This window comes from Bufo bufo, chromosome 10 (genome assembly GCF_905171765.1).
Source record: "Bufo bufo chromosome 10, aBufBuf1.1, whole genome shotgun sequence".
NCBI lineage: Eukaryota > Metazoa > Chordata > Amphibia > Anura > Bufonidae > Bufo > Bufo bufo.
In genome coordinates, this window is record NC_053398.1 from 125767425 (window position 1) to 125781910 (window position 14486).

Genomic DNA, 14486 nt, shown 5'->3' on the forward strand with positions numbered 1-14486 from the left:
GTTGAGTTCTAAAGAGTATCATAAATATACAATTGTAACCTCTCTAGACATGTTAATTGTATTATTTTTTGTTATTTTGCTGAAAATTTCGCTATAAATCCACTGTATGGTTAACTAAAAAATAGTAGTATTAGTTTACGTTGATATCTGAAAATACTACTATTTGAAGAGTGCCATGAAACTAAGCAGAAAAAAATTCTTGAAGAATTAAAATTAAAATATTTAAACATACACAAAGTAAAGTATTAGTCTAAGTTCTAGAGTGCCATGATACTTAACAGAAAAATTATTATATAAAAAATAATGAACAAAGAAAATCAAATGTAAAAATCTATACAGTACTGTAAATGAAAAATAACTCTAATACTACATATCCTGTAGAAAATACCTACAAATCACAAACGGAAATAAAAAAAGTCAATTTTATTTCAAAGTTTGCTTCTTATATTGAAGCACATATTAAAGCAACAGTACGATGTTCATAAAATATAAGTGTGATGCCGTACCATGTCGGAATACTGATATTTTGTATGTATACTAAAATAAGAATTTTAAAATTGTACAAATAGATACATTAAAAATGACATAGAAATAGGGGTGCGATTCTGGCACGTATTAGTTTTAAGACGGGATTATAAGCAAAAAAGATTTACAAGAATCAGCAGTAACAAGTCTGATGCTCAAGAGACATTATAATTGTACATTTTACTGTACATACATTATATGAGTTGAAGCTGGCTGAATATTATATTGTTTTTTTATATTTTTTTTTCCTTTTCAAGTTTAAAAATGCACTACATATAAAGTGTCCATAGTTTAAGGCGACGTTACAGCTCAAAACTGTTATCCTTTCTTTTTTGTGGAAGCTTTGTTGGACGAAGGTCGGGATGGTTACGATACATACTGTAAAATATCTCCCCTCAGAATCAAGTGTTTCCTCCTTTCCGCTTTCTCATATCGACTGCACTTTGCAAGTGGTTTTGTCCCAGGTGACTGATTACTTCAACACAGGTTGTAGGGTTTTCACAGTATTCACCACCACTTCTAAGATCCTTTGAAGGAAATCAGTTTGTAAACCATTAGAGGTCAAAGAAGCCTTTAATTTTTCTTTCCTTTAAAAAAAATACCTGTTAATGTTTTCTCTGGATTTGTTGAGAACATTACATAGTTCTTAAGGCCAAGTTTAGTACTTTATCGTTAAGAATCATCTTCGTAAGTGTCTTTGGAACCATATAAGTCTGCTAGTTTCTTAAATCGAGGTCCCCAGTTTTGTAGATAATCGTAGTCCAGATCTGAATCTGTGGAGGCCGACTCTAAAGAGCTGAGAGACCCAGCTACAGAACCTCGCCCTTCATATCCATAGATTTGAATGGAATCGTAGGGCGGTGCTGTTGGATCATTGTCAGCTTCATGTATCCTTGAGTTAATGAAATCGTCAACATCAACACTGTTAGGAGCTGGTCTTATTCCGAAATCTCGTGGAGAGTATTGGTACTCAGGTTTTATATCTTTACGTGGAATAAACCCATTAATTCCATCAGGATTCTGTAGGGTAGCAATGTCAAAGGCTTCAGTGTCCTCCTCTCCTCCACCTTCATCATCATAAGTTATTATATTTTCACGGATGTCTTCTTCTTCGAAGACAATGAGAGGTTCCTTCTTCTCTCTTCTCAGGGCCACAAACAGTACCACGATCACTGCAGGTAGAATAAAAGATAAATATTTTTTGATATATGGAATGATCTCTATGAGAAAATAATTGAGAAGCTCAAATTTTTTGACTGCAATAAATTATTGATGGAAAAGTACATATAATGGAATATTCGACTGAAACCATGGGTATGTCTTTTATATTATTATAAATGTGTGCATGCCATCTGAATGAAGAATTCTAAGTTTGTCATATGTAGAAGAGCTAAAAACAACTTTTTTTCTCACAACTGGAGATGAGCGAATCACAAAAAATGTAATTGACCAGTTAAATTTAGGCCTAAACCAATTCTACCTGAATCGAAAGGGCTCCAATTGGCCTGAAAACTAGTGTATGACACTTTGAGGTCTCCTATCTGAGGTCTATCTCGAATTACCCAAAACTTGCATTCAGATGCATCTAACATTTTTTCCAGATTTGTGTGAAATCCGATTCGTATCAAATCAATTAACCTATCTCTACTTGTAACTGAAGAATCCTTTGGAGAATGTTGCACGGAAACACAGAAAGTCCATGTGCCTACAAACAATCGGACCATTGCCATACTGTGTGTGACCATATTGTGCTCTGTGGAACATTGTATTATGGGGTTACTTTTTCATAAAAGCGATGCTTGCAGGGCAGAATACCTCTATAATACATCATTCAATGGAGCATGCAACTTTTATATGAAATTACAGGTATGTGAACATACGGTGGTGTCCTAAAAAAGTCTATACAATCTTCATAGACTAAAGGCGGCGCTACAGCCAGGTAATGCCAGCTGTCATTTCTAGAGAAGGTCTAGGTGACAGGTCCTTTTAAGCAAAAAGCAAGCAAAGATAAGGGAGGACACATCTCTATCTAGAGATAAGTCCAGAAACAATAACTCCTCCTGAGCTCCAAATCAGTTCTGCTCCCTTTCCTTCAATGACAAAAGAACAAATCAGTTGACATGCAAATTTTTCTTATTGCCATTGATTATGGATTTATAAAACTTGAAGGTTGCATGATGCGATACAGCAGTATACATGAGCATTTCGTTGCAATACCTATCCAGTATAAAAAAATTCAAGGAGTTTTACATTTTGCATAAATTATGCTTCAGTGAATGAAAACAAAGTACATTCAGAAAAATGCAAACTCTGTCCTAATAACGCCCAACTGAAAAAGGACAATTACTGACGACCAGAATGGGCTTTCAGACTAAAAAATAATTTCCATTCACTGAAAGCACAAAACAATTTTGGAACTGGTGAGGAATCTGCAGTAACTACAGAATGAATACAGTATGATAAAATGACTCAACTATAACTTACCTAATAAAATGACAATGCAAGCAAGAATGGCAATGAGTGCCCCCGTGCTGAGCCCTGCATTGAGAGATAGTGGTTCATCATTGCAGTAGAGGATGGTTTCGTCACTGCTACAGCTACATATGCGTATGGTAAGGGTATTAGTGCTACTCATCGGAGGGGATCCACCATCGCTGATTACAATAGGAAGCAAGTGCATTTTTTGTTTCTGCCGACTGACAGATGCCCGTCCAATATGAATGTCTGCTGTGTTATCTGTTTAAGGAAAAAAAATTAAAAATTAAATAAGGATAAGCATAAAATTAAATAAGTCTACTGGTTTATACCTCACAGTCTATATACACCATGGAGGGTTGTCAATATTACACAGTCTAATTACAAGATTTTGGGGTATTTAGGACCCTGTACACAAATATGTCTGTACAATGCCTATTTTATACTTGATTTTGCCCTTCTGACCTTATCATGGATTAGGGACTTGAAACATAAGATTCTTCTGTGTAATTTTAGATGTTTTAACAGTTTTTATTCCTTTTTTATTGTGATTGCTCATTTTTCTAGTGCAGTTATAGGTGCATGGTTTCTATCTTCTTTTTTTGGATAATGGAATCTAAAGGCGGCACTACAGCCAGGTAATGGCAGGTGTCATTTCTAGAGAAGGCCTAGGTGACAGGTCCTTTTAAGCAAAAAGCAAGCAAAGATTAGGGAGGACACATCTCTATCTAAAGATAAGTCCAGAAACAATAACTCCTCCTGAGCTCCAAATCAGTTCTGCTCCCTTTCCTTCAACAACAAAAGAACAAATCAGTTGGCATGCGAATTTTTCTTATTGCCATCTATTTTATTTATATGACACAGAAAAATCTGCCAAACAGCTTTGTTAAATCTCATACATTTTTCGATAGCATGTTATTTTCTTTAATGAAAAAAACTCCTTTGTATAAATGGGATATTGATGTGCGTCTAAATAAAGGAAAGAGCTGCACAAAAGAATTTTCATCAGAGACTCGAAAAAAAATCAATTGGTAAAGCAAAATATTTCTGAAAATGCGACCGTGTTAATTTAGATGGTGATAGGTATGGCGGCACACATTGAAAGAGACTCAATCCTTTAACAAAGCACAATATTTCCAATTATCCCATCCACTTCTTTTATGCAAAATAGGGATTATAACGTAAGACGTATTACCATTGGAAGCCACTAAAAGAGGATGCAGGCTGCGATTGCATCTTTCTTTGGTTACTGCATCATGTAATTACTTCTTGAAAGCAGTAAAAAAAGAACTCTATTAAAAGTAAATTAGGGAAATATATTCACTTTAAAGGTCAATAATAGACTCACATATCAGAGTTCTTATACCTGTCGGCACTGTTTACGATGTGGTTTTTCAAAAAGTAATTTGCCCATAGAAAGCCTTTCTAAACTCTAAACTGCATGTTTGAAAACAAGAATACAGAAAACTAGCAGACCAAAATTTTTATTTATTTTACTTTTATTTTTTTATGTCTCTATGCACCTTTCGTATTTCAAGAAAATGGTCCACACTACAATGTAGACATACTTTAGGGTGGCTACTAACATCAGGCAATGCCTCTACTCATACTGGAGTTTAACACGGATATATTTGAAATGTTCCTATGTGAGGGCAGCATTGAATAGAGGAGAAGATGCAGAACTTGGGGATTTATAGTTTTCTATGGTTTAAGTCTTCCTTTTTTATATGAAAATGTGTCTAAATGCTGCCGGACTTCTAGACTGGTCTAAGTTTAACACTTCCCCACCTTCACAGTCTGATTCGTGTATACAAGGAAAGATGTAAGCCAGCCTGTGTGAGCAAAGCGAGAAGGCCTCATATGCTCATTCTGAGGGTCACTCTGAGGCAGTATTTTAAAAGCTTTTTACATGAAAATAGTTACTAAAACCATAGACAATAAGTAGTGTTGGGCGAGCATGCTGTATTTAAATCTAATTTAGCCTCTATTTCTAAAGATAAAATCATACTTCTGATATATATGAATGCATAATATGTGGGAAACTACTACTGATGTTTTATCCATAATATATTTACAAATACTATAATATATTATATATTCTAAATATACAATAATATATGTAAATATATTATGGCTAAAAACTTATATATATGTTTAAATTAAATTTAGCATCTATTTCTGACGAGATTTGAACTCACAACCTTCTATATTACAGCCCAGAATGTAAACCACTACACTATAGAGCTGCATGGCCAGTTACTAAGAATAAATATGAGACTTCTGCTATATAGGAATACTTACTAGTAAGCAACTGACCATGCAGCTCTATAGTGTAGTGGCTAACATTCTGGTCTGTAATATAGAAGGTTATGAGTTCAAATCCCTTCAGAAATAGAGGCTATATATATATATATATATATATAATATGATACTTCTGATATATATGAATGCATAATATGTGCGAAACTACTACTGATGTTTTAGCCATAATATATTTACATATATTATAATATATTATTTATTCTAAATATATAATAATATATGTAAATATATTATAGCTAAAAACTTATATATATGTTAAAATTAAATTTAGCCTCTATTTCTGAAAGGTTCAAAACAGGCTTTAAACTCACAACCTTCTACATTACAGCCCAGAATGTTAACCACTACACTATATAGCTGCATGGCCAGCTGCTTAAAAAAAAAAAAAAAAAAAATATATATATATATGAGACTTCTGCTGTATAGGAATACTTACTACTATTTTACTATTTTTTATTAAGTAACTGGCCATGTGTAGTGGTTAAGACTCTTGGCTGTAATGTAGAAGGTTGTAAGTTCGAATCCCACCAGAAACTTTTCAGAAATAGAGGCTAAATTAGAGTTAAATACACTGGGTGTCCCCAAGCACTGATTCCATATATGGACATAGCTATATATGGTGTCAGAGCAGGGACTCCTAAGCCAAACTAGAGTCCTGATACCCTCCCCTCTTCACAGCAGGGGGTGCCTAGTTTAATGCTCAGGTTCTCCCATTGACTTCCATTGTGCTCGGGTGTTCTGTAGAGCACACGAGCACTTTGGTGCTTGACCAACACTACTAATAAGATGTCCACTTTCAGTATGTTCCCTTCTGTTGTCCTCGGATGAAAGACTCATAGATCCACTTTAATCTTCTTCCTATCTGTTGCTTCAGATTGAAAGAAAAACCTCAGTTCTATTTTTGTAAACTGGACTATGTATGTATTTGGTCCAAGTTTTTGGGCAAAAAGAACAGATCTCAGTCAAGAGAACAAGAAATACATTTATTTTAGTTAGGTTTTCCTTATGTCTTCTTCTGGTTTTCTAATATTCGTATGAACAAAAGCTAAGCTGCCAGAAGGCCGTGATGTTATTGCGAGTGCCAGTGCCTTCTCCAAGATCTGATCAGATGACAAACCCTCAACGATCAAAAAAAAAAATCTCAGAAAATTAATTTAACTGAAATATGCGCAACCACAGTGAACTTGCCCTAAATGTATTAGTACTGTACCTCACTTACATTAATTTGGCGCAGATGCACATAACACCTCCATTCTATAAGTAAGCCTCAAATACACCTACAATGATAAATTCAGAAAGTGCAAAAAATGTTCTAATGTAATGTCAGTAGCCAAGTATACTGTCAAAAATACAAAGCAAAGTCATTACAGTCAGTGGTTTGCTTCCAATCTCTAGTCTCAGAAACATTGAAACATAGAATGTGTCGGCAGATAAGAACCATTTGGCCCATCTAGTCTGCCCAATATATCTGAATACTATGGATAGCCCCTGGCCCTATCTTATATGAAGGATAGCAATATGCCTATCCCATGCACGCTTAAACCCCTTCACTGTATTTGCAGCTACCACTTCTGCAGGAAGGCTATTCCATGCATCCACTACTCTCTCAGTAAAGTAATACTTCCTTATATTACTTTTAAACCTTTGCCCCTCTAATTTAAAACTGTGTCCTCTTGTGGTAGTTTTTCTTCTTTTAAATATGCTCTCCTCCTTTACCGAGTTGATTCCCTTTATGTATTTAAAAGTTTCTATCATATCCCCTCTGTCTCTTCTTTCTTCCAAGCTATACATGTTAAGGTCCTTTAACCTTTCCTGGTAAGTTTTATCCTGCAATCCATGTACTAGTTTAGTAGCTCTTCTCTGAACTCTCTCTAGAGTATCTATATCCTTCTGGAAATATGGCCTCCAGTACTGAACACAATACTCCAAGTGAGGTCTCACCAGTGTTCTGTACAGCGGCATAAGCACTTCACTCTTTCTACTGCTTATACCTCTCCCTATACATCCAAGCATTCTGCTGGCATTTCGTGCTGCCCTATTACATTGTCTTCCCACCTTTAAGTCTTCTGAAATAATTACTCCTAAATCCCTTTCCTCAGATACTGAGGTCAGGACTGTGTCAAATATTCTATATTCTGCCCTTGGGTTTTTACGCCCTAGGTGCATTATCTTGCACTTATCCACATTGAATTTCAGTTGCCAGAGTTCTGACCATTCTTCTAGTTTTCCTAAATCCTTTTCCATTTGGCGTTTCCCTCCAGGAACATCAACCCTGTTACATATCTTTGTGTCATCAGCAAAAAGACACATCTTCCCATCGAGGCCTTTTGCAATATCACTTATGAAGATATTAAACAAAATTGGTCCCAGTACAGATCCCTGTGGAACCCCACTGGTAACATGACCTTGTTTTGAATGTTCTCCATTTATAATCACCTGGAGACCAGTACCCCAGTAAAAGTGGGTCTCTTTGTTCAGACACTTACCCCTATTTGATCTATACATAGTTACTAACTAAGACATGCACATGTAAGGCTACTTTCACACTAGCGTTTTTTGTGGATTCGTCATGAACGGATAATACATCTGTCATGAACGGATCCGGTTGTATTATGTCTTCTATAGCCATGACGGATCCGTCTTGAACACAATTGAAAGTCAATGGGGGATGGATCCATTTTCTATTGTGCCAGAATGTGTCAGAGAAAACGGATCCGATCCCATTGACTTACATTGTGTGCCAGGACGGATCCGCTTGGCTCTGCTTTGTCAGGCGGACAGCAAAATTTTGATGTCCGCCTCCAGAGCAGAATGGTGACTGATCGGAGGAAAACTGATGCATTCTGAGGGGATCCTTTTCCATTCAAAATGCATTAGGGCAAAACTGATCCGTTTTGGACCGCTTGTGAGAGCCTATGACGGATCTCAGAAACGGAAAGCCAAAACGCTAGTGTGAAAGTAGCCTAAATAGTGAGAACATTTTTTTTCCAGGAGAAAGTCACATCTGCCAGGGATAGTTGTATAGTAGTGTCAAGTGCCAGTGATCTTGACCTAGAAGGAACCATAAGCTGCTTAGGCTGGTATCAGCTTCCAATGACATGGTTCGGAACCTGAGGACAATTTTCAGGAATACTCTCTAATGGAAGGACATTAGTATAATCTTCAGTCAACAGTTAAAAAGGGGTTGTACTAGAAAAAAAAAAAGAGTCTGATATTTTCCATAGGTCTACTGTTGGCTAGATCGTGAATGGCATCTCAGCCTCATTCACTTAAATCGGGTTGAACTGCATTATTAAGTATACCCCATGGACAATAGTGGACCCGTTCCTTAAAAGTGGTTTAACATTTTTCTAATGTTGGACACGCCTTAAAGGAGCCACATGGCATTGTATAGAGCGCCGCTGGTTGTGCTTCAAAACTTTAAGTACTAGATGGTATTGGTTATTTGGTCCCGCTACATGAAATCAAGGGAGAAGATAGAACTGTCCTGTCTAAAGGTTTCCACATAGTCTGACAAAGACAAACAATATTGAGATTTTTCGTGTACAAACCTTTCTGATCTCTTATGGTAAAATTTGCATGTGGATGCACAATTTCTTTTGGAAAACTGAAGAAAAACCGAGGGCCATTCGCAGTGTCATCTTTATCTACAGCTGTCACTGTAAAAAATTTCTGTAGAGAAGAAAAATCAAAATATTTTCAATTTGCCTCACTAATTTCTTCTAGTCTTATGTCACTTTACAAGTTGTAGACTAGAAAAACATGGTTGCTTTTTTCAAAAACAGCATCACACTGGCCTACATGTAGTCTTGCTGCTTAGCAACTTCACTTAAGCTGAGCTGAACTAGTAGATACAAGCCATTGACTGGAGTAATGCAGTTTTGAAATACCTTAAAGCAGCCATATTTTCTAATCTTGCACAACTCTTTCAATACAAACTACCTAACATTAGTCTATCTGTACCATTGAAGGATTCTGTTCTTTCTAACTACTTTAACTCTTGATCTACTGGAGTTGTTCAATAAGAACCCATTACCTCACTAACATGACCAGATGTGCAGAAAGGTTACATCTTCAACAGATTTATCTTCTGAAAAAGTATGGCGGTCACGTACCGAGATGTATCTGATATACAGTAGCATGGCTCAAGGTAGATCAATAAAATACAGCATATGTTCAAAATCTATAATACTGACAAACTGTTTATGTCTGCTTATTTAGAAGGACTTGTCCTTCAGAACCATTGTATGAATGCAACTTTCAGTTGAGGGTCTACACTACTGGCTAAGGATTTGTATTTTTTATTCTTGAAACAGATGGTCTAATTTTGCTACTAGAACTTATTTTACCCATGTAATCATTGAGGGTCTATTCAGGACCCTCATCTGTCATCCAAAATGAAAATGGTCTTCAAAGAGCATTCTGGAGGACCTGTCCCATCATTCATTTAGGTGGACAGCCCAATGATTTCAATGTGTAATGTGCAATGTCTAAAGGGGTATTCCGGTTATATTAAGTTATTCCCTATCCACAGAATAGGTAATAACTATTAGAGAGGTGGAGTCCTACTGCTGGGATCCCCCACTAATCACAAGAACCCCGTGGAGCTCCCTGAAATGAACAGAGCGGCCAGTCGAGCATGTGCACAGCCTTTCAATCCCTTTAAAGCCTTGTATATTTACACTGATGTTTTAAAGGGTAACTAAACCTTTCGTAAAAAATTGAGGGGCGCCAGTGCTGCTCAGAGTGCTCTGCCCTTTGGCTTTCATCAGCTCTTCTTGGATTTCCTATGGTTCTGTACTCCGTATGCTCCAACATACAAGAAGAGCCGATGAAAGCCACAGTGATAGAGTGCTCTGAGCAGCACAGTTTCCTCTTTGTTTTTTTACCAAAGGTAGAGTTACTCTTTAAGGTAAATAACAGCCGCCTTCTGTGTTATTACGGAAAGAGAATTTGATCAGTAGTTAACTCTCTTTCGGACCGCCAATTGTACCGTGCTCACACTGGCTGTGGCCTCTGGATGTGTTTCTGAGTCATCCTGCTCAGCTCCATATACTGAATGTGCCGTTGAACAGGAAAACTCAGGAACACATATCTCACGTTCAGCACCATGAGGATAGGAGGCCACAGCCTGTGTGAGCACAGCAAAGATGTTGGAATTAGCTGCCCAAAAGAGAGGAAACCACCAAACAAATTCTATTCCGACACCAGAACAGAAAGCAAACAGATTTTCTAAAAAGCCTGGGGAATCCCTTTAAGACTGCACAGAACAAACGCTATGAGAAAACAGAAAATACCTGGTTTGCTTGCGCATTTTCACATACAGATGCTTCATACGGCTTAGGAAACTCTGGGGCATTGTCATTCCTGTCCAAAACTTTAATTGCCACAGAGACGCTATTTGAAAGACCCATGTTTGCTGTGGATAACAAAAAAAAATATTGGTTTAAATGCTGTAAAAAAAAAAAAAGTAATTAAAACATACTTTTCCTGTAAATTCCAAAAGGAGGGGGGTTACGAATCAGATTCTCAAGAGATGCCTCATTAAGGAATAATTGCATTACATACAAACATTATTGATGTTTCGACTAATGGCCTTGAGAAAAATACTACTGTCTTCCACAACAACAGATTGAGCGGTGCTGACATACTCTTCCAGAGTTCATTTGCTAATAAATGCAGTTTAACATTTCATATAATAATATATAGAATGAATCTTAATTAGAGATGAGTGAATCGATTCGTTAGAATCAAAATTCAGTCCAGTTTTTTTTTTATTTTGATTCAAAATTTCTTGAGATTTGTTTACGTCAAATTTTTCCAGGGAGAGATTTTCCAGGCATTTATAGCACTTTCAATTGGGGTAGAATTAGTTTGTACCTGAATTGAATTTCTTAGCCGAAATTAATTTTGGGGAATATGCTCAACTTTACTTATCTTGTTCTGAATGACGTTCAGTATAAAAAGTTTCAGAGTGGATCGCACAGACACAACAGCTGTAAAATATAGCAAACACCTTGCTGCAAAATAGTCAGGCACTCCAGAACTCTGATCCCAGTTTTTAACTCGTTTATATGCAGCAGTCAATAGCAACTGCAGCATCTAAGCGTTCTTACAGAGTGAGGGGACTCACTCCCAAATGTAGCTTTCATGCCAATGGTGGGGGGACACTGTAGTAGATAATAGGAAGCAAGGATATATATATGGTGGTAGGTGCTTTTGCCTAATGGGCTCCTGTATTGTTGTCTGGCTATAAGCTTTGAAAACCTCTATAAATAATGATTGCTTATGTACGGTATGTGTTTTGTCATATTGTGATTCAAGCATCCATAAAAAAAGTAATTGAACTTGTATGGCAGTAATCATTAAGCAAACTAATCCATGGTGGAATGCATAACTCAGATACAAGACCTCACATACACAAACAACACAACCAAGTAAGGTCAGACTACTCAGCAGATCAATCAATGCATTCATCTCTTTTTTGAGTGATTTGTTCCCAGACTGAGTACGCCGGAAACAAATGAACACTTTCCATTGCTTTCTACAAGGATCATAGATAATAAATTCACTCTGTCTAGGGAATACATACAGGCTTCAGTTGCTATCACGGAGATGTTTTGCCAAGCGGTTTCCTCTCTATCCAAAGGCTTTATGGTTTTGATGACACCATCATCTTGGATGTTGAAGTATCTGTCAAGGTCGGTGTGCCGATCGATTGCATACCTAAAGAGGATGATCGCAGAGTAATTAGACAAGAAAATTACTAAGCAGCCTGATGCTGAAGTGTTAGATATTAAAGATTCATTCGAGAGTAGTTTCCCAGCAGCACGCATGGCAAACTCCGAATATTAATGGAATCTATCAAACAACTTTTAAAAGGAAATTTAGCTTCATCATTTATTCATGTCTGCATGTAGGGAACATTTTGCTACATCAGGATCTGCTTTCCTTGCTATTAATGAAAATAAAAAAAAATGTAATGCCAAATACCATATAGAGCAGACTAGTCAATGAACTGTTGTTGCACTTGATGTTCTACAGTACGTCCCAGGATGCTCAACAGTTACATGAATGATCATCTTTCGGCACTTGCTTCAAAGGATTTCTACATAAAAATGATTACCTTACACTCTGAATGAATAGAGGATGTCAATACCACCAGCAAGAACACTTCTCTAATGAATTTATAAACTATGACTCAAAAAATATGAGTTCTAACTCGGAGAAGTATGTATGACAATCCAGTCATGATCATCTACAGATGTGTCCTCAAAACATCCTTAGAGATGTGTCCTCAAAACATCCTTAGAGTCCCTGGGTGCTTTAAGATGGCTATATATATTAGATGAATGGTGGCTGAAGACACTTACTTTGCAAACCAACAAATGTATACTGGGGCCTTCCCAACTTTCCTCAGATGGCAGATGTTGTAGAAGGAAATCCGGGTCAGCAACAGCGAAACCAGGAAGGTCCAAGCTTGAAGATAAGTATAGCTTTTATCTATTTCATATTTTTCACAGATTACGCATTTCTGGGCCGGAACGGTCCCTCCTCGATTCTTTTACTTGCTCTGAAGAAGGGACTGTTATGGCCCAGAAACACGAAATCTGTTGAAACAATAAATAAATAAAAGCTATAAACTTACCTTCAAGTCTGGATATTCCTGGTTGCACCACTGCTGACACGTATTTTCTTCTCTATTTTCTGCCTGGCACGCTGTGCCTTAAAGGGAATAAGTTTGGCCGCACTAGATAACTTTATCCACCGCAGAATTTGGTGTTATGCTCCGAGCATAACCCATCCAAGTGAACCTTTTTCACCAGCAGATTAAACTATCTGTCAAAACGGTCCCACCTATGAGCGCTGCTCTCCTTCTGCTTTTCCTTCAGATGCCAGATTTTGGGATTCAGAAGGAAAAGGCTGTTGGATTTCAACCTAGCCGATCCTTCTATTCTTGAGGAGATAAGCTGCTACCAGAAGTATCAGGGAGCAGCTTTCTCTCCTCTCCCCATTCATAACACATACATGCTTGGCCCTTGTATGGAAGGGTCAGGACAGATAGCCATCGGTCAAATGAGTGTTGACTAAAATGTATGGTCAGCTCTATCTGCTAGTAGAGCGCAAGCTTTAAGAGTTAAATTTCTCCAGTCTGCATTGTAGTACTTCTATAATTTTAATGTGTTCAGCAATATTAAGCACAGCAAGATTATGACAGAGCTATAGGCAATGGCAATAGTGTCCTGAATACATAATCTAGAACTCAAGGGAAAAGAATATCTTGCAGGCATTGGAATGTCAGAAAAATATATAGAGGACCTACTTGCGGAAATTCATTTTATGGCCATCCTATGGGGTTGTGTCATTTATTAGTCTGCAAACAAATGAAAACATTAATAAAGGGCTGTTTACACCCACTGAAGACACCGCCAACAGGCTGGAGAGATTTGTTACTGACAAACTCCCAGTGCAGAGAAAGAACTGAAATTGCTCAAACAAACAATCAAAGCAAAAAGTCTGAAATTACATCCCATCACTGCTGCTCAGAATTCTAATAGGTGAACTTAATTAAATGACTCTACTATTTTACCCTTTAAAGACTAAGCCTGTTACGGACCTAAAGAGGTTGCCCACTTTTCGACCAATGCAATGTACTATGATTACATGGCACTTACTCATTTAGCCCTTTTCGATATTCTGTGCTGTTTGCTATATTTCATAAAGTATGTTGCCTTGTTGGGCAAAACTTCTGCATTGTCCGCATAAAGGCCGCTGATGGGGTGTCATGTGGCCAGACACATTAGTCACCCTCCTCCATTCAAACACAATGCACCTGCAATAAACTCCCAACAGTGCAAGTACAGATGGTAGGTGACTGAGAGATCTACCTGGTCACATTGGCAGGAACTCTGTGTGGACAGAACGAAAGACTTGGACAACAAGGAGGCATAGCTTATGAAATATAGAAAATGGTGCAGAATATCAATGACTATATTAGTAAATGCCATATGGTTATCTTAGAAACATGTTTTGAAACCAGTCAGAAAATGGCCAACTCCTTTGAGGACAGCAGAATTTTTATTCTTTCTCTCTACATTTTTTTAGCTGCATGATGGCTTGTTTTTTTGCAGGATGAATTGGCACCATTTTAGAGTACGTATATA

At 37.2% G+C, this 14486-nt stretch overlaps 1 protein-coding gene across 1 annotated transcript in view; it reads right to left on the minus strand.

The window, feature by feature from the left end:
- Positions 1-406: 406 nt before the first annotated feature.
- Positions 407-14486, minus strand: part of LOC120980387 (cadherin-11-like) — a 131437-nt gene continuing 117357 nt past the window's right edge. Inside the window, exons 8-12 of the mRNA XM_040409471.1 lie at positions 11915-12048; positions 10620-10741; positions 8874-8994; positions 3010-3261; positions 407-1697 (exon numbers count right to left, since the gene is read on the minus strand). Of these exons, the coding sequence (XP_040265405.1) occupies positions 1198-1697; positions 3010-3261; positions 8874-8994; positions 10620-10741; positions 11915-12048 (1129 nt within the window). The 3' untranslated portion in view covers positions 407-1197. The remainder of the gene's footprint in view (positions 1698-3009; positions 3262-8873; positions 8995-10619; positions 10742-11914; positions 12049-14486) is intronic.